This window comes from Chenopodium quinoa, unplaced genomic scaffold (assembly GCF_001683475.1).
Source record: "Chenopodium quinoa cultivar QQ74 unplaced genomic scaffold, ASM168347v1, whole genome shotgun sequence".
Classification (NCBI taxonomy): Eukaryota; Viridiplantae; Streptophyta; class Magnoliopsida; order Caryophyllales; family Amaranthaceae; genus Chenopodium; species Chenopodium quinoa.
The window spans coordinates 5,269,048-5,294,414 of NW_018743955.1; the positions used below are offsets into that span (position 1 = coordinate 5,269,048).

At 33.3% G+C, this 25,367-nt stretch overlaps 4 protein-coding genes across 6 annotated transcripts; 1 reads left to right on the plus strand and 3 right to left on the minus strand.

Moving 5' to 3' along the window:
- Positions 1-3,425: 3,425 nt before the first annotated feature.
- LOC110689226 lies at positions 3,426-7,799 on the minus strand. Of its 3 annotated transcripts, none has more exons than XM_021865956.1 (5): positions 7,156-7,799; positions 6,951-7,057; positions 5,710-5,914; positions 4,164-4,307; positions 3,426-4,041 (listed from the first exon to the last, which is right to left on the minus strand). In XM_021865956.1, exons 1-5 carry the CDS (start codon positions 7,166-7,168, stop codon positions 3,899-3,901), a joined length of 612 nt encoding a protein of 203 aa, XP_021721648.1. In that variant the 5' UTR covers positions 7,169-7,799; the 3' UTR covers positions 3,426-3,898. The 3 variants fall into 3 exon arrangements, with proteins under 3 accessions (XP_021721648.1, XP_021721647.1, XP_021721646.1); XM_021865955.1 differs by having other exon boundaries at positions 4,164-4,304; positions 6,951-7,074; XM_021865954.1 differs by having other exon boundaries at positions 6,951-7,074.
- Positions 7,800-10,643: 2,844 nt separating this feature from the next.
- Positions 10,644-11,303, minus strand: LOC110689473. Its single transcript, XM_021866259.1, has one exon. It carries the CDS (start codon positions 11,301-11,303, stop codon positions 10,644-10,646), a length of 660 nt encoding a protein of 219 aa, XP_021721951.1.
- Positions 11,304-15,676: 4,373 nt separating this feature from the next.
- On the minus strand, positions 15,677-16,441 carry LOC110689474. Its single transcript, XM_021866260.1, has one exon. It carries the CDS (start codon positions 16,439-16,441, stop codon positions 15,677-15,679), a length of 765 nt encoding a protein of 254 aa, XP_021721952.1.
- A 3,019-nt stretch (positions 16,442-19,460) lies between these two features.
- Positions 19,461-20,843, plus strand: LOC110689475 (protein ALP1-like). Its single transcript, XM_021866261.1, has one exon. The coding sequence runs from the start codon at positions 19,461-19,463 to the stop codon at positions 20,841-20,843; it is 1,383 nt and encodes a 460-aa protein (XP_021721953.1).
- The last annotated feature ends 4,524 nt before the right edge of the window (positions 20,844-25,367 follow it).

The window sequence follows — 25,367 nt, forward strand, 5'->3', positions numbered from 1 at the left end:
CTAGAGTTCTTCACAAAATTAATTCAAATTTAATTTAACTCTTAAATCAAATTATTAATTATACAAAAATCATATTTTATTATCAAATCAATCTAATTAAATTTATGAAGCATAAATATTCGAAAATCATCAAAATTAAGCACAAAATCAAAATTTAAGGCTTTATTTCAATCATAATTTCTGAAAATTCTAGGGCTTAAATCGGATTTTGCTAGAATAATTGAGCAATTTAAATCATATTTAAACAATTCTAAAAATTAAATCTCATTTAATATAAAGATTGAACCATAATTAAATTATTCTCCCTCCTAATTGAATTAAAATTGTGGACTATCAAAGAATTAATATTCAGTGTGCGTAAATGCAATAGGCTAACTGATACCACTGTAGGAGTTTATAGGTACTAATTGCGAAAAAATATAAATCATATTCATACAGTACCTAATCCCAAGATCTAATGCATAACACATAAACAACATATAATTGTACCTTTGAAGCGTGATTCCACGTGCGATTGAGGAAGAACAATGGGAGATAAAGAACCTCAAGTGTGGTTCCTCTACTTGGTCCACGGGCACGGATTAAGACCTCTACTAATGCTAGTTAATTGCAATTGAACCTTTCAATGGACCTTCTAAGGAGAAGAACAAGCAACGAACCAATCACGAACCACCACACGCGCCACTAGGGATGGCCGGCCGTGAGTCCAAGGGGGGGAGGGAGGAGAGAGAGTGTGAGAGTTTTGAGATTTCTGGTTGCTTGATTCACAATCAACCGTTAATTGTGTTGTCACATACAATCCTAGGCATGGATCTTATTTATAGATCTCATCTCTAAATAAGAGTCCATGGCCAAGACCAAAAACCTAACTCTAATCTAACTATGCTAGCCCAATCCTATTTATGATTAGTTTGTTGTTCATGAGGCCCATAAATGAGCCTCTAACTTGCTTAACCCAATACCCTTGTGTGTGACCTCATAGAATCCATTCTAGTGGGTTTTGGACTATTTGACTAGCCTAAAAATCATTGATCATTGTCTAGCAACAGATAATGACGATCCAAAAGAACGAACTTATTATCTCCATAATAGTGATCCTTGATATATCTAGTAATTGCACTTATCAAAGACAGAACTCCTTCAATTATATGCTATGTTCACTGGGCCATATTCACCTCTTTCGATTTTATTCTTCCTCTAAAATAAGTTTAAACAAAATAACACAAGTTTTTGGCAAAATAATACAATGTTTAATTAATATAAAAAAATAAGTTATATTAAAAAAATAACACCAAGTTTAAGCAAAATAACATCATACGTAAAAAGATCATTATATGATTTAAACCAAAATAACACAATATAATGTTTTGACAAAAAAACAAAAGACTAATATAATAAATACTAACATAATATTTAAGCAAATAACATTATAGTTTAGCAAAATAATATAAGGTTCAATCCAAAATAACTCATGGTTTTAACATAAATACGTGGATAGCATGGTAGTATGGTATCCAAGGAGTACCATACTTCAGGAGTACTTAAGACTAACTCTTTAAATCTATCCAACGAGCGCGACACTTGGCGAAAAGTTGAAACGCCAAGTGTCGCTACCTCGTACCGTGGCTAAAAGTTTAGCTTTATATATTAGTTATATGATTATTTTATTTCTCAAAAAAGTTATCTCTTTATGTTTTTCTTTTTTTTTTGTTTTTTTTTTGTTTTTTTTTTTTCTGAAATTGTTCAAGTATATGTGGAATTCTTAGTGGCATGGAACTAACTCATCTAAGAGATACTGTTATTTTTATAGTACTCAGAATTCATCTTGTGTACTGTGGGAAGGAGGGAATATGTGTTACTATAGTTACACCCAAAATCAAGTATAATACTCCTTTCGTTCCATAATATAGTTTTTGTTTGTATTTTTTTTAACGGTATTTAGGATATAAGATGAAAAAGTGGATGGAGTACATTAATTAAAATGAAAAGTTCAATTATAGACAAAAGTTTGAGAGAGAAAGTGGAAAAAACTACAAAGCATGAGCAAAATTCAAGGGTAATTTAGAAAGCACAATGAATATAGTTAAAAAAAGAGATGTGTCTAATTTATCTTCTAGATAAACAAAATGGGGTATAATTGTCTTTTCAAGTATTAGTTGATAGGTACATGTATCTTTTCACGTAGTAGTTTTTTTTTTTTGGTGTTTAGAGAGCCACAAAGGCGGGTGATGAGAATCTATCTCAAGATCTCTTGTAATCGGGAGGGGAGCTTTAACCACTTGAGTCATCCCTCACTCTCTTTCACGTACTAGTTAAGAGGTTCATGTGTAATTTCCTAAATTCAAGTTGCAAACAGTAATTGGACAGCTCACCAAAAGTACTGAATGACCATGCTTTTTGACTATATTTACAGAAATTGCCACCAGATGAACAAAATTCGTTAATCTGGTAGACAAATTTGTATTTGCATGTTAAAAAAATGATAGTATAACAATAGAAATAAGAACGTTATTTTGGATCTCCAAAATAGAAAATTAGGAACTAAATTATAGCAGCAGCACTAGGCTAGTAGCAGTAGCAGTGAATCTCAAAAGAACAGGGACCACACGTCATGTTTGCTAGTTAGTGCATATCATAAAAGGGTTCTATGATAGTGGTTCTATCACTCTATGATAGGTTAGTACCCTTGGCCTGTTTAGTAGCCGATTATGAATGATGATAATGAAAATGAATTTTTAGTGTATATTAGAAATGAAATCAAGATTGTAATCTCCATGGTAATGCAATTTCATCTTCAAGCATGTGTTGTCTTCATGTTTTTTCATGTATAGGTGGAAACGAAAATTTATAAAGAAAAATGCACAATTTGGGGTGAATTACCATTGCTGTTAGAATGAACCTTGATAAATACAAACACGTTCTCATTACCATCATGTATGAGTGTATGACCTACCAAGGGGGCTGTTAGTAGGAATAAAGGAGTGCATAGGTAATGATACATAAGAATGATAAATGTCAAGTCAATGTAAATTTGACACTTAAGTTGTTACATTGTTTTCTTAAAACATTTTGTAAAATTGGACGGATACAGAAATGATTAACATTATTCAAGTACTTTTGAGAGAAAAGAAAGCACTTAAGAATGAGCTCCGCCCCCTAAGAGAACCCCCTTGAATGAGTTGTGCAAGTGATTATAATTGGGGTTGACAATAGTTTCTTTGATTCTAGGCATGATATCACTATAATAGTTTTTGCACAATATAGTTGGGATTAAACTTTTATAGGCCTAGCTGAATGGATTAAGCATTTGGGCTAAAAGCAAAGCCACAAGTCATGATGCCTTTCCCCATTTCGCAAAGCATGCCTTTTTTACCATTCAAAACAAGCATTTTTCATATTTTATTCTTAAATGCTTTTACAATGTCTATTCACATATCATTCAAGCATCTTTCTAGTTTAATTTACATAATACAGAGACTGTGACTAAATTATTCCAAAGCGAACTTTGAGAAGACACAAGCATTATTCGAGTTTCAAGGGTTGAGAAACTCCAATATTTTGACCCTATCTATGATATTTAAATCAAACCTTAAAGCCAACTTATGGCATCAAATGATCAAATCTCTTGCATTGTTCATAAGATATTGAAAACGACAGTTGGTTCTATGATGAGTTGTCCATTGATCTCCTAAAGATCCTTTGATCTCGCCCATTATTTGCACGCCCAAAAACAAGGATCACAGATATTAGGATATTAGTATCTAGTTATCTACACATATATATAGTATAAACTTGCTTAGAGATTCAACATGTAAGTAGAATTTGGCGTGAGTCCTCATTTACAGAGAAGTCAGATTGCTTAATCATACCATGGTAGTACAAACGCATTGGTTAATAGTTAAAGGTGGTCAAAAGTGCTTAATTCATCTAGTCCCCCGAGTGTGGTTGTTGAACCCATGCCTTCCCACATTTCCGTGCTCCCAACTTCAGCACTGTCGATACCTTCTCTCTCAGGTTCCCAGAAACCAGTTCCATTTTCATCTGCCGGACCAAAATTTAAGTCACATTTCATTCTTTCTATACTCCATAGTTCCATGCCACATTGATTAATAAACCTCAAGTATGACAGTAGTAGCAATAGTTTGGAATAACGTAGTACTTACAATGGTTATAAAGAGGCCTTTGTTTCTTATTGCTACAGGTATTTCTTCCAAGGGATCTTCTCTTTGGCTTGGGGTCATCTCCTAGGACTAACAAATGATTTTGACTATGCTGCTTTGAAGCACCTTCTGATTGTGATGGATCTGCTGCAGTTCAGATAAATAAACCAAAAAAGGATTACTTCAGTAGTGTTTGAACCAATGAAAAAGTCAGCATTGTGGTTAAATCCTTCGATATTTGATAAAAACCATACTAATATGCTGGATTAAGACCACCTAGTATATGTCAGAACGACTCAGAAGGCATATGACATAGATACTAAGGCATAAATTGTTAAAATACAGGAGGAATGAAAAGCAGTACAGAAAAACAGAGAGAATAAGTTGTAAAATCTCTATTTAACAAGAAGCATAAACTCATCGATCAACAATATACAATGTAGAAATTATAGTCAAAAGCTATGACTTACAGCTTACCTCACTATTGGAAGTAATTTTCAGGCAGTGACATTGTCAATAATCATGTTAAACGTTCAGTTCTACAAGCATGCCTCAAACATATCTTCTAGCCTTTTGATCTTAATCAACTTACAATGGTTAGATTGCGGTCTTAGACTCTTGGTTTATTTGAATTCTGATACAGTAATGGATCTATCTCTAGGCTTGTCCGCTTGACAATATCTGTATGCATAATCAGATTTTATTCTAGGAGTGAGATCTTTATGGGCACTTACCACACCATCCCTTGAGAATAAATAGCGAAAATAAGACCTGTTTTCTCCAATAGTTGGTTGAAGTCCAATTATTAATTTCCATGTCATACATATTGAATAGTAAAAGTGTGGAGTAAGTGCCTAAGGTTTCAATGAAAGAAATGCACAATATCATGTTTGTGGTTTCCAAACGAAATCAGAGACTTGATACAATGGACAGACAATGACACAATTTAAAGAGATTAAACATCAGATGATCAGAATAATAAATTATTAGAAGAGTCGAAGAGAGGAGAATATTGTTCTCATAGTGTAAGGCAAACTAACAATGTTGAATATGGCAAATCAAAGTATGAAAGTCCAATTATTAGTTGTGATTTGTTGCACATTTACTTATTTAGAGCAAAGTTTTTATTTAGGGAATCCTTATCAACTTTAATACTCCGTATTACTGATTTTAATAAGTTGCAACGAAACCTAAGTCTGAGTAGCCCATCAACTCTTCCTAATCTCTTTTAATTCTCAAGAACATCATTGTCCGTCCTTATTAACATTATGGAAATATTAGCAGCAGATCAGAAAATCTGAAGCAAATTGGATTCCTACTGTGTTGCTACACTTTCAAAATCTGCAAATTCCTAACTCACTCATGTAGACATGTTCCTAAATTTTTTGCGAGGACTAATTATTAAGTATGAAAACAGAAAGAAATTTCCTAACAATTATATGAAGAATCAGGAAGACAATATGTTATGCATTCAGCATTTGACAATTTAGTGTACAAAAACAAAAATGTACACCATAGCTATGAGACTGCATCAAAAGATTGCACTAACCATTCAAGCATTCAGAAGACCTCTTTTTGTTTCCTCCTGAATCATTGAACAGCTTAAACACTGAATCTTCAATCACGTGCCCCTTTTCATCACGAGGTCCTTCGCAATCATATTGCTCACCTCTCAAAATGGATTTAGTTCTTGGATTGCAGTTTGCTGCCAAGGGAGAAGTCTCGTTCTTGACCACCGAGAATGTTTTGTCATCCTTTATTACAGCAGTGAATATGTTGTAAAAATTATCAAGTTGAACAAATTCTAGGAAAGAATAGTTTAAGACTAAAGCAATAATGCTCCCTTTGAATGAAACTGTGAGAGGAACACATATCCAACCATAAAAATAAATGAAATCCAGTCCAATGTTTATCAATTTAACTTAAAACTTAAAATTGTATAGAATATAGTTTCCATCTAATTGCAGTAGAGATGAAATAAGTGATATTTACAGAAGTTGCAATCTACAAGTAGAAAAACAGTTAAGACTTCTTAGATGAGGCTTACTCATGTTACCCAACCTTTATCCTAAAGAGAGGTCACATTTGACAGATTGACATAAAAATCGCGGTATCACCTGTTGTCAAGAACACCAACCCCCCACCCCCTCCTCTCCTCATACTCATTTAGGTATATTTTGACACCCATATCTACGATACATCTATCCCTTATTCCTTACCAGTCTTGTAACTAGCCTTAGCATCGTAATGTGTTTCCTTAGCAAATGCTCGAGGGTAGATTATGTGTTCTCTCTTGCATCCTTCTAGCCCACTGCCTAAAAAGACACATTACTGTTCCAACTTCCAAAATCATCTCATCCTTGTTCCATTCACTAAAAAGTTTCTCTCAGAATTCTTAATCATTTTATCCCCAATAAAGGATACAGTCTATTAAATTAACTAATAACCAAAACCAACCAATCAAGCAATAACAAGTTAAATTATAGGCTTATAGCCCGTAAATACTCCTTCCGTCCTAAATTAATTGTCATATTACAAAATTATTTGAACCATCAATATGACAACTAAATCCAAACCGAGGTATTGAGAAATCTTGCAAATTATATATTCTGGTTTACAATCTTGCATATTCAAAATAACACTCTAACATTTCCCAAATTAAATTCCAAAAAGAAGAAAAATCTCTAGGATTTCACTAGTTTAAAAAAACAAATAATTCCCAACAAATTCAATAAAAATAAAAATAAAAATAAAAATAAAGAACGGAAAACTGAAATTGGCTAAAATTACCTTATCAAAAGGAAGAACGGAAGTTGTATGTAACTTGCGATTAAGGAAATCAGTAAAAGAGAGATTGGAACCACGTTTGTTCTTGTTTGAAAGCACACCTGACCCATCTGAATGATTGGTAGAGCTGTAATGAAATTAGGGTTCTTCAAAAAATACCCAAATCAGCAATAAAATTATTGAATTAATTGAAATTTTGTTTTATTACCATGGTTGAGCATATTGATGATTGAAGGTGGAAAGAATTGAACGTTGCCCAGATGCTCTAATTGGAGTAGAACCTTTTGGTTTCATCTGTAGATTTATCTTATTGATTCAATGCTAATTTTTTCTGAGAATTGATTCAAAGTAATTGTTAAACTGTACGGAGCATAGTGAAAGAACTTGTGGAATTTCCTTCACCAAAAAAAAAAAAAAAAAAAAAAAAAAAGAACTTGTGGAATTTTATTTTATTTTTTTTTATTTTCAAAATTTTTGGAGGGGTTTTGAAAGATTTCTGTGATTTAGCGCCAAACTTCAAATTTAGAACGCTCTATTTGGAGAGAAATTTTAGACAAAAAGATATTGTTGTATTTGGTAAATAATTTATTTCATTATTTGGGTTAAATTAGTTTTATTTGATCAATATTACCTTTTTTTTTTTTTTTTAACAATCAATATTAGCTTATTGACTAGTACTCCATAGTCACTTTTGTTAAAAAATCACGGGAATTAAAGACAAATAATTAAAGTACATTGAAAAAGTAAATTTACATTTGGTATGTAAAAAAATAGAGAGAAAAAGTAACTAAAGTACATTGAAAAGTGAAATTTACATGGAAAAGTTAAATTTGGACAAATATTTTTACAAATGTTAGAGAATTTTGGTAAAAAAATAATATTAATGGTACTTGAAAAAAGCAAATGTGAGTAACATTTTAAGTCACCAAAAATAGCAAAAGTGACTATCAATCGGGGACGGATGGTGTAATAAATAACTTAATTTAAAGTACTATGTGATGGGAAGTTTAGAGCTTATTCCACTAAAAAAAACCTCGTTTTTAAAAAGCTCGTTTAAAAGCCTTTTCTAATATCATTTTTGTTTCTTAACAATTTATCATGGAAATTTTGCATAGAACTACCCTAAAAATAGGATCATTTGTGAACAATTACTCATTTTTTTTATTTGTTTAAAACTACCCGCAAGTTTGAAAACGTTTGGGTAGCACTACCCACTAACATTTTTCGTCCAATTAAGATGTTATTGAAGCCCTACTTTGTTCACTTTTGCCACACAATTAACTCCCCAATTTGTTTTAAGGTTTTAATTAGGCCCTAATTAACTTAATTAGGATTTTAATTAGGATTCATTTTAGGGTTCACGAGTTTAGTATTATTTGGGGATTATGATTTCTAAGGTTTGAGGGTTTAATTGAATTGAATTCGGGTTTTTTCTTATTTTAATATTAATTGGCCATTGTATTGACAAAAGTGAAAAATTGGGCCAAAGTAACATTTTAATTGGACGGAAAACGTTATTGGACAGCACTACCCAAACATTTTCAAATTTGTAGGTAATTCTAAACAAATACTACCTCCGTTAGTTATGTGCAACTTTTGCCATTTTTGTCCGCTCGGGGTTATGTGCAACTTTCTATTTCTTTCTATTTTTAGTAAAAAAAAGGGGCAAAATTACAATTTTACCCTTAATTTTAATTGTTTTATTTTTTAATCAATACCATTATAATATCCTAAACTAAATTAACCTAAACTAATCAGATTCACCTAATCTAATTGTTCCCTCCTTTTATCTACCAATTCCACTCCTCTCTCTTCATTCACACAACTTCCCAACTACCCAAATTAATTGTGATGTTTCGTTCTCCCTATATCTTCTGGAGAGTTCATAAGATGAACCCTAGTTCATCTTCAGGGTTTTTCTCTCTCCTCTATTCTTCCGATTTTCTCTATTTTTCACTCCAGATCTACTCTCCTCTTCTCGTTTCTTTCTCAATCAAAGTCCCTCCTTAAAAATGTTGAACTTAGATCCTCTTAAGGATGCTTATATGGCTACGGATGACAAGGGAGAGGAGAATTTGATCCTCAATTTCATGCACTGCTTCGAGGTTGGATCTTCTTTTCCTCGTGAATTTTACGAGTCTACTGAGACCGGTGCGTACTGCTCTCTGTACACTTACAGAGCCCTTGGTCAAGTCCTCAAAATCCTTGATGAGGAAGAAAAAGCGAAGAAAGAGGAGGGTGTTGGTGAGTCCCGTTGTAAATCACTTGATTTCTCAGAGATGGCTATAGATCTGGCTGCTGAGCAAGGTGAGGGTAGTGCTGTTGTGCCCACTAAGCCTAGATCTAAGAGGGAAAGGCCACCTCCTTAAGTTAAGGCCACCAGGAAGGCCGCGCATGTTGCCCTGAGAAGGATGCGTGGCCTCCCTGACTATGAGTTCATTGTGCTGTCTTCTGATGAGGAGCCTGATAAGGAACCTCCAGCCAAGAAACCAGAAGTGCCTTCTTGTTCTGTTCCTGTTGTGACGTGCTATGTGAGGCGGATGAACCCTACGGTTCAACCCTCTGAGTAGCTGCACTCGTAACGCTTCCTAACCCTAACTTATTTAATTTTTGTTATCGAGTCCCATTTTTAAGTTGATTGTGTATGCTTCTGACATGATTTGTTTATGGTGGTTGTGTTATGCACACATACTCCGAATTTTATTATGTTGTGGTGGCTTTGTTGTGCTGTGATGTTGTATGAGGTGTTTGCGATTTTGTCCTTTAATATTTGGAAATTTTGATGGACATGGTGTTGCTTTTCCTGTCCTGTTATTGTTGGATTTTTTGATGGATATGTTTTTGGTGCTTATGTCCTGTTTATGTTGGAGTTCCCTGCACATGCCCCTTTTTGTTATTGTGCTGTTGGCTATTGATGCATTTTAAGAGTTGGATAATGATGCATTTTAAGAGTTGGATATTATGTTGGATATGGTTGATGTTGTAATCATGGCATATGGCATATGGGAATTTGGTTGTTGAATGATGATCCTTTATGATGGTTTCTTGATTTGGGTGTTTGAGTTGTTGTGTGAAAATTGTTCTCAATGATCATTGTGTAGAGAACAATTTCCAATGGAGTTCCCTGCACATGCCCCTTTTTGTTATTGTTTAACAGTCCCCATTGGCTCTAGACTATTTGTGTTGTGTGTTGAATCCAAATGATGAAGTGACTCCTATGAAATACTATTTGAACAATGGTATAGCTCCACCAATCACTATATTGTGATTGATGTTGAGGTAACCATGTTTGAAATGTTGTGTGTACAAAAAAATTGATCTCCTGATGGATTCATGTGATTAAGTACTTCCACTTACTTGATAAAATGGCTACAAAAAGCCTCTTACAAATGCACTAGAACTAAACCACCACTGCCTTTCATGTGTGTTTCAATACTCTACCATACAAAATACACCTAACCACCTATTCATTGATACACAAAAATAACTAAACAAAAGTGAAATTTAACATATCATTGTTCACTACTAAGTGGTTATGTGTGGCAGTGTGTGGTTGTTTGCTGTGTGTCTTTGTAATTAGTCTGCATCTACCTCCATGTCTTCTGTTTCTGCTTCATGATTTCCTTGGGGTGCTGGCCTGAACATTGTGTTCAGGTATTCCACAGCTTCCACCACTATACTCCTTTCTACATCAATCTAATTTGGGAGAATGCCTAAATTCTCAAGCTTTTTCTTGTTCATATGTGGGATTTTATACTTGTTCCCTTCTTCTGCCTTTAGAATCTTGATCATGCATCTTTGTAATGTCACCCAAGTGTACTTGTTTACTTCTGGTTTGAAATTGTTATAAGACTCAATGACCTTTTCAACAAGTTCATCTACATTCTTTGGAAAAGATTGATATTGCAAAGATTGAATAGATCTAAATAGACCTAAGTCTAACACATTCAAATCTGGTGATTGTGCTGGTTGGAACACAAACTCAATGTTAAATCCATTTGCTTGTGTTGCTTGAATGAACTCTTCATCTCTTGGTATTTGATGTGGCCTTGCATTATCCCATTGAATCACCACATTTTTTGCCAAACTTGCTGGCCATTTTGACACTATTGCTGGTATGACTTTGTGAAGTAGCATGTCCCTTATTGCATCTCTGTTGACATTTTGAAGTGCTTTTGTGACCAATGTGCCAGCTGGTCTGTTTTTGCTTGACTTTTTTGCCCTTTCTTGCTGTGTGAATGGGAATATCCCATATTTCCCATTATGTAGGAGTTCCCCATGTGTCCCATACAGAGGCTTTCCTATAATGGCCATGAACATAGCTTTTAATTTGAACCTCCTTGATTGTTGAGCCATATAGGGATCTTCCTCACTTGGTAGCAGATAAAATCTTCTTTTGTCTGGGTTTAGATTAGGGGTGGCAAAAACTGACCCGACCCGAACCCGACCCGAAAATAGCGGGTTAGGGTTGAGAATTTCGACACGAAAACTTAAATGGGTTGACACGAACCCGACCCGAAATTAAATGGGTTAGGTTAAGGTTGAAAATTTCAACCCGAAAATGACCCACATAACCCGAAAATAATTTTCGGGTCAAAATCAGGTCGGGTCAACCCGAACCCGACCTTATAACCCGAATAAAAAAGTCTTAAAAAAAAAACATTTTAATGGATAATGGCCCAAGCCCAATTTAAAGTTCTAAACCTAAAAAAACCCTAATGTGACTAACCCCCACCAGCCGTTTTTGTCTCCTATTTTCTCATTTTGCCCTCTCTCTCTCTCTCTCTCTCTCTCTCTAAACTTCTCTGGTTCTCATTTTCTCAACAATCTCAAGTTCTCAGACACTCCACACTCACTCTTTCCTTCTAGTTCTTTCTCACTCTTTCGTTCTCAAGTTCTCAACTTTTCCCTCTTCTCACTCGTTCTCACTCCTCAACGCCTGAAAGGTAATGGTTATTAATTGTTTTTTATTTCGTTTCGTTTTTGTTTTGAATTTCAAGTTCTGATTTTGAATTTTCCATTCTTGTTTTTTTTTTTCAAATCTTCAAATCTTAATCTCCTTCAAGCCGTCAAACCTCAAACTCTCAAAGGTAATTCTTTTTTAATTTTTGTTGTTTTTGTTTCGATTTTTGTTGTTTTCGTTTCTGTTTTGTTGTTTTCGTTTCGGTTTTGTTCTTGATTTTTGATGTTTTTTTTTTTCGTTTTAATTTTTTTGTTTTCGTTTCGAGTTTGGTTGTTTTCGTTTTGGTTTTGTTGTTTTCGTTAGTTTTGTTCTTGATTTTTGTTGTTTTTGTTTCCGTTCCATTTTTGGTTGTTTTCGTTTCGAGTTTGGTTGTTTTCATTTCATTTTGGTTGTTTTCGTTTGGTTTGTTCTTGATTTTTGTTGTTTTTGTTTCTGTTTCAATACAGATTTGTATTTGATTATTGTTGTTGTTCTTGCATGATAATAGTATTAAGTTTATATAACGTATGATGGGTTGCTTTGTAAATTTCTAGCACAATAATCCAATTCCTGATCTAATTTACAGCAAGAATATATCTTTGACATGCATGTGATTTTTTTTTTAATTTTAAGTCTGATTTAGATTATATCTCTAGCTTGTTGTTGTTGACTTGTTGTTTATTTTATATTGTTGTTCTTGTCCAAATAATTTCTGATTTTTTGCGGTAATTATGGATGTTGATGTTTAGATTATATCTCTAGAAAGAATAGATCAGTTTTGTCTCTTGTTTTAAAATAAATGTTTTATTTTGTTATAATTTTTGCAGTAATTATGGATGCCGATGTTCAGCAACTTTCTTCCGAGGAAGAGGAGATTGACTCGACAACACAAGACAAAGGAAATGGTAAAAACCAGAAAACTTCTTCTGGTAAACCTCGTGTGATTCTTACTGGTAAGAAACGTCAACGTCGGCTTTCTTCTGGTGTTTGGGTGAATTTTGATTTTTTAGACGAGCCTGATGAAAATGGTAATCTAATTTGCAAATGTAAAAAGTGTGGTATACATTTTAATGCTGATAGTAAGAATGGAACTGGGAATCTTCATCGTCATTTGAAAAATTGCAAACAAAGGTCTTTTAGGGATGTTGGTCAAATGATATTAGAGAAAACATCCTCTGGTTTAGGAAATAGATTGCGTGAATTTGATGCTAATTATTTCCGTGAATTATTATCTCTTGCTATTGTGGAGCATGATATGCCATTTCAGTTTGTAGAGTTCAAGGGTTTTAGGAGATGTTTTAATTATTTGCATCCTGATTTCAAACCTGTCACTCGAAATACTATCAAATCTGATGTACTTAAGATGTATAAAAGAGGGAAAGAAAAATTAAAAGTTGTTTTGGGCTCAACTTGTAGTAGAATTGCATTGACTTCTGATTGTTGGACTTTTATAACCACTGATGGTTATATTTCATTGACAGCTCATTATGTTGACAAGTCTTGGTGTTTGCAAAAAAAGATTTTGAACTTTTCTTACATTGGTCCTCCCCATACAGGAATTCATTTATGTGATCATGTGTATGGTTTGTTAAAAGAATGGGGTATTCAAAAAAATATTTTTTCAATTACATTAGATAATGCTTCTTCAAATGATGTTTTTGCTGAAAATCTAAAAGGGGAACTTGAGTTGATTTGTGGTGGGGAATTTTTTCATGTAAGGTGTTGTGCTCACATTCTTAATTTAATTGTTCAAGATGGTTTAAAAGAAATTGATGAGGCTGTGTATAAGATTAGAGAGAGTGCCAAATATTGTAAGAGTTCACAAGCTAGGAAACAAAGGTTTTTAAGTTGTGTATCACATGTTGAAATTCAATCTACTAGAATTTTACAACAAGATATTCCTACTAGATGGAATTCAACTTACATGATGCTTGATTGTGCTTTGTATTTTAAAAAAGCTTTAATTCACTTTCAAAAAGTTGATGCCAATTATGTACATTGTCCTTCTGTTGAAGAATGGGGTAGAGTTGAAAAAATATGCAAGTTTTTGAAAGTTTTTCATGATGTCACACTTGCCTTTTCTGGGACCAAATATCCAACTTCCATTCTCTACTTTCATAGAGTCTTACAAGTTAGGTTGTTGTTACAAAATGAAATGAAAAGTTCAGATCTTTTTATGCAAAAAATGGCTTGTAAAATGTATGAGAAATTTGGAAAGTATTGGTCAGAATTTAGTACATTTATGGCTGTTGCTGTGGTGTTGGATCCACGATATAAGTTGCAATGTGTCAATTGGGGTTACATGAGGATATATGGTCAGCATAGTGTTGAATACGAGCTTGAGTTTTCTAAGGTTAAGGATGCTTTACGGAGGTTGTACGAGGCTTATGCATCCAGTCATTCTTCATCAAGCAATGTTATTCCCACTGCTAATGCTTCCAATGCTAATGAAGCTTCCGATGATTTTATGATGGTAAACAACTTTCTGAGTTTCTGTCTTTCTGATGCATTTACCTTTATTGCAAGTGAAAACATATCCTGATTTAATAATCTGATTTTTTATAATCTGATTTTATTATAATCTGATTTTATTATATCTGATTTATTATATTATAATCTGTGATTTATTGTATTATAATCTGATTTTTATTTTATGATTTTTTGTGTCATGGCGTCATGCTACTCATATAATTTGATTTATTGTATTATAATCTGATTTATTGTATAATAATCTGATTTTCTTATAATCTGATTTATTATATTATAATCTAATTTTATTGTATGATAATCTGATTTTTATTTTTTGATTTTTTGTGACATGCTACTCATGTAATCTAATCTTGGTATATAGGATTTTGATAGTTTTTCTATGGAGCAATCAAATGTGGCAATCAAATCTGAAGTTGATATGTATTATGAGGAGCCACTTATCCCCCGAGGCACCAACCTTGATATTTTGTCTTATTGGAGAACTTGCTCGGTCCGGTATCCTATATTAGCTAAAATTGCTAGGGATGTTCTTGCTGTCCCCGTATCAACTGTGGCCTCCGAATCAGCTTTTAGTACTGGAAGTCGAGTGCTTGATTGTTATAGAAGTGCTTTAAAATCAGAAACAGTGGAGGCTATAATTTGCTTAAGGGATTGGGATTTTGGGGAAGGTAAAAAATGAGTTAGAACTATTATATTACTTGTAAATTATCTTTTATTTTTAGTACATGTGTTGATTTTAATTTGCTATCTTTTCTTGTAGATAATATGGATCCTCAAATGGCAATGCTATGTGGATCCGTTATGAAGCTTAAGGTGGGGGACAACGATGACGCACCACAAACCTCGCCGGAACTATCAGAATTTGATGAGAATGCTTCTTCGAATATTGTTTGAGTCACAAGGACTAAAGTTTATTAAAAGACATTTTTTTCTTTTTAATTATGGTTTGTAATTTGTTAAGACTATTTTGGTGTGTTAGTGACTTAGTGTGTAATAGTTAATTAGGCATTTTAGACTATTGAAAACATTGGGTAAAAAATTCAGGTTTTGTTAACTGTTTGAAAACACAAAATTTGGCTAAAAATCAGTTTATTCAGCTAAAAAAAAAATTAAAACAATTAACAAAAGTCAGGTCAAATCAGGTTGTTTTCGGGTTGACCTGAACCCGAAAATATCAGGTTCGGGTTGGGATTTTCAACCCGAAAACTTAAATGGATCAGGTTCAGGTTGGGGATTCCCTGACCCGAAACACGAAAACCGAACACGAACCCGACCTGACCTGATCTGTTTGCCACCCCTAGTTTAGATAAAACCATTTCTCATCAATGTGGATGGAATACTTCATGTCATCAAATGTGGGGTTCTCATTCGCTTGGATTGGGTTTATGTGAGACAAAACCCACTTCATTCTTGCCACCTTGTGATCTGATGTTAGTGCTGGCTTGCTGCTTGCTGTGTGTGTTCTGATTCTCCCCTTTTTCTTCAAATAATGAAGAGTAACATGTGAAATTTTGAGTGCTGCAGCATATGATCTTTCTGTTTGCCTTAAGTGAAGTGGGACTGATTGTAGGAATTCATCAGAAAATTCCATTGGCTTTGGACCTGTCCTTCCTATCTTTTTGGACCTGACATCAATCAAATTCCCTTCTGCCATCTGCCTTTTTATTTCATTGAACAGTCTTGTGATTGTTGATTTATGAACCTTGAACTTGATTGATAATTCTACCTTGTAGCCTCTTGGTAGGTTACCATCTTGCATTTTCAATAGCATTGCATCCACAACCTCTCTCTTTTGATGCATATTTAGCTGTTTTCTGTTTGGTTGGTGAGTCCCTTCTTCAAACAATGATGCTTGTGTTTCATCTTGCTGAGTTTGATTGTTGTTGTTAATGGTTATGTCTTCTATTTCTGCCTCTTCTTGCATATTCTCATTGTCTGAGTTGTATGCTTCAAAATCTGCATCTTGCAGCTGCTCTTCATAATTGTAGTACATGTCTGCAATTTCTTCCTCTGAAATTAAGAGTTCAATGTCGAAAAAAGGGTCTTCATCTATTGCTGCCATGTCTTTTGTTTCCTGTTTTCACTTGTAGATTGTTGTAGATGGTGAAGGGGGGTGGGCTGATGAAGGTTTTTGATGAGATGATGCTGCCCTCAAGTTGAAGCCTTGATGATTTGATGACTAACTTCAGCTTAGCACTAATTTTAGATTAGGGGTAATTTTTTGGGTTGTTTATGGGCTAAACGTATGTAATTAGTGCTAACTTTTGGTGATTTTCAGCTAGCTTTTGAACAAACTTTGGTATGTAATTATTGAGAAGCATTCAATGCTTCATGAATGATGGAGGCTTCTATTTATAAGCCTCATAAATGCTGTAATGAAATCAGAAAACTTGGATTTTAAGTTTTTGTTTTTTAAAAAGTTAGAGGGAATTTTAAATTTTCCAAAATCAAAATTTTTATGAAAATTTGGGGGGGAAAACATACTCCCTCCAAAAAATCAGATTTCCCCTCTTTATTTGCAAGTGGGGGGGACCACCTTTCTCTCTCCACTTGAGAGCATTGCCACCAATGGGGAGAAAAATGCCCATGGGTAGTTTTTGGGGTCTAAATAAAAAAAATTACTCCCCATCAATGGTCTAAATTAAAAATGCCCATGGGCAAATCAATTTTTGATCAAAGTTTGGGCAAAATTAAAAAACTGGCCAAGAATAACTGGGCCCCACGTGCTAGCTGCATTTAAATTTTTTTTGGCTAAGCTTACCTCAAAACGCAGCGTTTTGAGGAACCGTCTGCTTTGCTTCACCTCAAAACGTTGCGTTTTGAGGGTAGGAAAAGCAAAAAAAAATTATAAGAGCAGCCCTGACAGGCGCGTCAGCACGGCCAATCAGTTGCTGACACGCGTCCTGTCAGGTGAGTTGGACCAAACAGGAAATTCCTGATTATTGCAATGGTAACAATTTTGTAACGGGTATTTTGTGCTTATAAAATTAAAAAAAAAAAAAAAATTACCAACGGCTAGAAAAAAAAATTCTCTACAAATAGAGACCCATTTTGCCTATATTTTCATATTTCCAAAATTCACATAAATTTGTTGTATTTACATTTTCTCTCAATTTCTCCCTCATAATTAGTCATCCTTTTAATATTAGTATTATTATTATTATTATTATTATTATTATTAAAATAAATATTATTATTATTATAATTACTATTATTATTATTATTATTATTATTATTGGAATTATAATTATTATTGTTATTATTTTAGCTTATTAATATTATTATTGTTGTTCGTTATTATTTTTGTTATTAATATTATTATTATTATTATTATTATTATTATAATAGTTATTGTTATTATTGTTATTATTGTGTTAGTTTTTGAAATTAATAAAAAAAAAATAGATATGAATCCCAATAACCCCTTTTACTCAATACTTTCTCAAAATTGTAATGATTTTGATGAGAATTTCATGAATCAACCTCAATTTCAACTTTTCCTACAAAGATTGAGCAACACCTCTCTGCAAAATCCTCCACAACAACAAATACCTCCACAACTTGAAATATCTCCACAGATTCCAACTGAAAACACTGATTACGAGCAATCATCTCCTGTCTACCAAGGAAGTAACTCTCAGTACGATGATAGCCAAGAAGAAAATGTGCCTGAGACACCTCAATACCCTCCGTCGACTCAAAGAATGCGGGTGGGTTCCAACCAACAACTCGCTAAAGCTAGTCGTATTTGGTCAATCGCAGAAGATGAAGCTCTTATTGGGCTATATTTAAAATACAGTGGAAATGCGATAGTGGGTACGGGCATGAAAGCAGCTGAACTTTGGCGACAAATATCTGCGGCGTATGACATGGTTCAAGCTAAGAAGCCAGAAATACTACCACCCAGAAATGCGAAGAGTTTGGAGAACCGTTGGAGAAGGATGGCGGCAGATGTACTGTTATGGACAAGTTGTTATGATGAAGCGGGTCCGTTAACTGGAAGTGGATTCAACGAAGTTGATCGAATTCAAAAGGCCTCGAAGTTGTTCCATATATCAGCCAAACCACCACACAATTTTGTTTTTCCCCACGCTTGGGAAATGATAAAGAATGACCCAAAGTGGAGGCCGAAACTCAGATGGGCATTGTCACTAAAGGAACGACAGGATTGTCAACTGCGTCCGGAAGGGGACACCGAGGATAGCAGTGGAAGTGGAAAGAGATCGAGAACTGACAGTGAAGCTGAAGGAGATGTTCCCGTTGGTGGGTTTTCATCAGGAGGTATACCCAGACCCGACGGGGTAAAAAAAGCAAAGGCTAAGCGTAAGGGAAAAGCTATTGCTCATGATAGTGCAATTTTAAGTATTGGTGAACAGATACAGGCTTGTACTGAACTTAGAAGCTTTGAGGCAAATTTACGGCAGCAAAGGTTGGAGCTTGAAAGGGAAAAGGAAAAGAGGAAAAACAAACAGGTCGAATTACAAGAGAAGAAGATGAAATTTGATATGTTGCAAGCAATTATGTCCAAAACGACGCCACTTACACCAACTGAAGAAGCGTGGAAGGAGGAACTAATTCAAGAAGTGTATGGTGGAAAGTAGAGTAGTTTATTATGCATTATGATTTCAAGTATTTTGTTTATTTTATGTTGCAATGAATTAATTTTTATTATTAATTATGTTCCAAAAATTTATCAAATTATATTACATTTTCATATATTATGTTCAATTATGAGTGAAGTACTAGCTACTGTGTGTAAATTTTGTCTTATACAATTATGAGTCAAGTGGTTGGTTTTATCAACCATTGAACTGTCAAATCCCAAAAAGTAGTCAAGTCCAATTGTAGTTTTTGTTTTATACAACCATTGAGTAGTCATTTCATACATAACTTCAACCGTATGACAAGCATTGGTATTGATTATTAAGAATTGAGTAGTCATGTATTTTGTTTTTACTATACATTGAGTAGTCAGTTCACACTCAGTTGAAGGACATGCACTGATAACATTTCCTATTTAAAGGTGTGAAATCCATAAATTGATCCACAACACCAAAACATTCAAAAACCAAACACAAAAAATGTTTTCCATAAGCTCAACCTCAAGCTCAAATTCTTCTGATTCAGATCAATATGCGGAATTTGATAATCTAGTTGACGAATTTGTCACAAATCACTTACCTAACATAATGCTTCCTCAACCACCTCCATCCGAGACCGAAATTGTAAATGAAGATGAAACAGTCCCGCAGCATAGGGGAGATAGAGAAAGGGAGAAAGGGCATTTGCAATTGTACAATGATTACTTTGCAATAAATCCTGTGTATTCCGAAAATCAGTTTCGTCGTCGATTTCGAATGCACAAACCTTTATTCTGTCGGATTATGAATAAAGTGGTTGAGGGCGATCCGTTCTTCCAGCAGTGTAGGAATGCAGCTGGTAGGCTTGGCTTATCACCTCTGCAGAAATGCACCGCTGCAATAAGAATGTTAGCGTACGGTGTTGCTCCGGATGCCGTAGATGAATACATACGCATGGGTCAAACAACATCTAGAAAATCAATGCAACATTTTACTCAAGGGGTGATCAAGCATTTTGAGGCCGAGTACTTAAGAAGTCCAACAGATGAAGATTTAAGGAGAATCCTTCACCAAAATGAAATGCTTGGATTCCCGGGCATGATCGGTAGCATCGACTGCATGCACTGGGAGTGGAAGAACTGTCCTATGGCTTGGAAAGCACAATACGCAGGTCGTAGCAAGAATGCAACCCTTATCCTCGAAGCTGTTGCGGATCAAGATTTATGGATTTGGCATGCATTTTTTGGAATACCCGGCTCTTGTAATGATCTTAACGTCCTATACCGCTCTCCGGTGTTTGACGATGTTTTGAAAGGTCGGGCACCACCAATTAGTTTTATGGTAAACGACCATGAGTACAACATGGGATACTACTTAACAGATGGTATATATCCGAACTGGGCAACATTTATACAAGGTATCACATATCCTCAACTCCAGAAGGACAAGTTATTTGCTGATAAACAAGCTGCAGCTCAGAAAGACGTTGAACGTGCGTTTGGAGTTCTACAGGCTAGGTTTGCCATATTACGACAACCCTCACTTGCTTTCGACGAAGACATTTTGAGCGACATAATGAAAGCTTGTATCATTATGCACAACATGATTGTCGAGGATGAACGACACAATTACACTCGTGCCGAAGTTTTGAGAAGGTATTACGAAGAAGATCGCCCTCAGCTTCATAGAGCAAGGTCCGGTCCGAGTACAAGTGCCACAGTGAATAACAACGAGCCTTTCGAATTTGACGTTGGCCGACCACCAAACGTTGATTTTGACGCATATATTCAAAGAAGAATTACCCTGCGTGATAGCCAAACCCATTTTTCTTTGAAAGATGATTTAGTTGAGCATATTTGGCAAAAATACGGTCGTAATGAATAAATAGTTTTGTAATCGTTAATTTATTTGGTTTGTATGATTGGTGTACGATCATTATGTTCCAATGTTGTAATCGTTAATGTTGTACTAATGAAAAATGAAATTTCGCATAAAATAATGACACAAATAATTAATATTGTACTCATAAATAATATAATCAATAAAAAAATTTAGTTAAGAATAAATATTATTATTTTATTAAAAAATACATTTTGCAAAAATTAATATTAAAAATAATTAATATTGTACTACTCATAAATAATTTAATCAATACAAAATTTTGTTAACAATAAAATTAAGAAATACTAAATTACAAATTTAATGATGTGTAGGAGAGATAAATATTGGTGGGGTATAGGGTAAAAAATAGGAGAGAGAATGGTGGGGATTATAATTTTTGACCATTGGTGTAGAATAAAAATGACCAAGAAAATGCCCATGGGGAGGAGGAGTGAGAAAGTGGTTAGAGAGAGATTGGGCAACCAAAAAAATGCCCATTAGTGGCAATGCTCTCACTTTAATTAACTCTCTTAAATCCCTCTAATCTTTGCCATCCAAATTTTGCCTTGGTAACCGTAATCATGTGCAAAGTTGCACATAACTATTAACGGAGGGAGTAAAAAAAAAGGGTAGTTGTTGTTCACAAATGAACCTATCTTTAGGCTAGTTCTACACACAAATTTCCATTTATTTATTATATTTTCATGTTCCCAAACATTTTCTAGAGTTTTATATACGTAGTATATTTTTCCTTATTTAATTGGTAAAGAGTTACTTCACTCTTTTACTCACAATGTTTTGCCATTTACATTAACCACACATGCATTCCATTAAAATGGTATTTGGTGATTTATATGTAATATTTATATGTAATATTTAAGAACTAATATAATCATGTAAAATTTTGTCAATCTTCCTTCAAGATCAACTTTTAATAATTTCACTCCATGATAAATGCTACTCTTATCAATGATTGATCAATTTTTATACACCGACGAGTGTAAAAGTCAAAATATTACATGCATGTAAAAATAACGGAAAAAGTGAATAATCGGTAATCAATAACCACTAATAGACATCAAATACAAATTTATTAGTGAAAGTAACAAAATTGTACGGAAAAAGACAACCAAAATTCAATTGCTAAATAAGACTTATTTTTTTTCTTCTTCTCTTTTAACTACTAAGCATCTAAACAACATATGGAATATATATCCATTTTTCATTGTCCGTAACATTCAACATTAATTAATTAGTAGGGTACTCATATACGAGATCCACATTTCATACACGTACGACACACCTTTATACTTCGTATATATATTCTTTCATCTAATAGAGGAACAAACATACCACTCGTGAGAAGGGTTTTCTACTGTTTTTCTTTTTTCTTACCCTTAAAAAAAAAAGGAACAAACAACTTATACAAGTGTATATACTATGTATATAGAAGTAAGCAAGTACTAAATCTGCTAGGCCGGAGATAATAATCAACTCTTCATAATTTTTACTACTAAACAAGCTAATTAATTATCATGTTCGTTCCGTGCATGTAATTAATTACTTGATGTATATATGTATATCAATGGTGAATTGGAGACTTCCCTTTGACGGGGGTGTAATCCATCATCGTTACATCACCTTCATTATATACTTCTACGTTATCATCAACGTTAATAGTCGTTGTACTTGGAACAACATCATGGTTGTGAATGTTCTTGTTCATTGGAGTTATTGTTCCTTCATTTTTCATTGGCACATTCCTACTTGCATCTATATATGTACCATCAAAACAAGAATAATTAAAACAAATAAAAATAATTAAGAATCAATATAGAATGCAAATAAGATGATTCAATGAATATTATAAACTATATGAACAAATTAAAACGTTACATATTTTATGTACCTATAATAGGAGCAGAAATGAGGCAAAGGAAGACGAGCACGACGAGCACCAAAAGCTTGCATGTTGGCACGGCCATCTTAGGAGTTTACTCTTGATATTGGTGGGATATATGGTTGCTTAGGGTTGATTATGGTGTTGGTTAATTAATTTTTTAGCTTAATTGATTATGGTGTTATGTGTTAACTTATTAGACAGTAGTTCAAAATCTTCATATATATAGAAAGAGGAAGTAGGGTATCATAAGGTATTTTGGTGTAACTAAAATATCCGTTGATTTGTATTAATTTGTTAGTATATGTAGTGTAACCCACATAATTATACATCCATATATGACATTTATCAACATGGATTATATTTGTGTGTTTATTTATGCAACAAGTTGGGACACCAGGCCACCATGTAATTTTCACGGCAAACACAATCAAACATGCATATATACATGTCACCTTTTTTGTAAATCGAATCAGAAATTACAAGGCGATCACATTTACTTATATATGAATGCATTTTTTTTCTTGATATATATATATATGAATGCATGTATCACATTTATAAATATACTAATTTTGTGTCCCGGACGATGCCCATGTTGTTTATTGAATTTTCCGAGAAATCTTTTGGCTTGAATGTCAAATACGGTCATATAATCACTTTTGATAATGAAGTTTTTTTTTTTTTTTTTTTTTTTTTTTTTTTTTTAAATTAAAAAAACAGTGATAATGTATGTTTACTAAATTGAATGTATTTTTACCGATTAAAATTTATTTTTACTGATACTCTATTATTTTATTATTTAATACTTGTATATATTATAAATGGATAATTATTTTAAAAAACTTTTTTAAAACGAATTTTATGTTGGAAATGAAACCGAGTTATTAGATTTTTATTAAAAGTTAAGATTAATTTTGTATATATGAAATATTAGTAGTGTATCGATAATAAAACTTTATACAACATTTTTATCTTTAAAAATCTATCCAAAATTTGAGTATTCAACCTCATATGTATCACATTAATATTTACTCCGTATTTGTCACCTAGGTGGCTCTACACTTGTATATTTTTTTGGACAGCGATTAAATTATTACAATTTCAAATTAAAATTCGTAAAAAATATTATCTTTAATTATCCATCCCTCTCAACATGTTCAACTCACTTAATTTTTGTGTGATCTCCAATTTGTATCATTGAACTTAAATATCTAAACTATGTATAAATGAAAGCTATAATTTTGAAAATTTACATTTTGATCGAAAATATGCGTTTATTATTATTTTTTTATACTAGGTATGAAATATAAAATTCAATCAAATTTCTTTTACTGTGACAACACGAATAGTGAATTTTGTAAAAAATAAAATAAAAATAAAAAATAAAAATAAAAATAAAATATAGTGAGTCGAATTGAAATTTTTAATCTTAAAAGCAAAGGGAGTATTTGTTTTTTCTACCAATTCTACGGTCACTAATACTCCCCGTATATAACTATATATGTTTGACCGTATTAATTAACATTTTAAGACCATCGATCATTTAAAAATTATTTGGTGAGAAACGTAGCTCTCTACCATATATAGTTACATTACTAGGATCTGAACGGAATACTCTATTTAAATTTGAACAACTCTCTTACTAATTAATTCAAGGACTTTTCGATCGAATTTGTATATAATACCCCACATGCATGATTAATATAGTTACGAGTCTTTCAGACAATATGTTCCTAATAATAAATTGTCAAAATTTAAATTTAATTTTCTTTTGAGTGGACCTCAAATATTAAGGGGGTTGTCAAGTGTTGTTGTGTTCTAGGAAGCAAACCTTACACCCTATAACAACATTAGGCCAATAATCTTAGCATTACCACGAGATTAAGGTCCAAATCAGTCACAATTTCTAGACTCTCTTCAATTAATTTCCCATTTGAGGCAAACCTTCATGCAATATTAGACGTGGCGTTGGATTATATGTTAATTATTAAAATTACAAGCTTAATTTTTAACTTATATGATCCATAATTGTATCTAATTGAGAAGGACAACCGACATTATAAAAGCAAATATCACATCTAGGGTAAGGACCTTAAATTGTCTATTCATAATTTCACATGGGTCATTTGTGCACCATTTCTTCCATCTTGCAAATTGCAATTTTGTTGGGTGATAGTTATACACTTATACCGTGTTTCTCAATTGCATGGCTAAGTGTCTATGATAGATGGATAATATTTATATCAATTATATGACATTGTCCTTGTTAGAAATAATACTGTCATTTTCAAAAAGATATAATGTATACAAAGTACTCGTTACATTTGCCACGCACAATCAAATGTTGTATTTGGTTTGTTGCGACAAATAATGAACACTTTCAAATGTTAACATTAAATGATAATTTTATGATAGTACTTAATAGCATGATTACCCATAGTTGTGTTGACAGGATGACCCATGATACTTTACTTATATACCTTATGGGTCACATCAAATTCATGAGTTCATGACATGATGAGCCTGATGATAAAATGGCCAATAAGGACAAGGAAAATTTCACTTTAATAATAATTTCAATTTTGGGCAATTTACTTCAAATAATCCCAATTATTGATTATTTA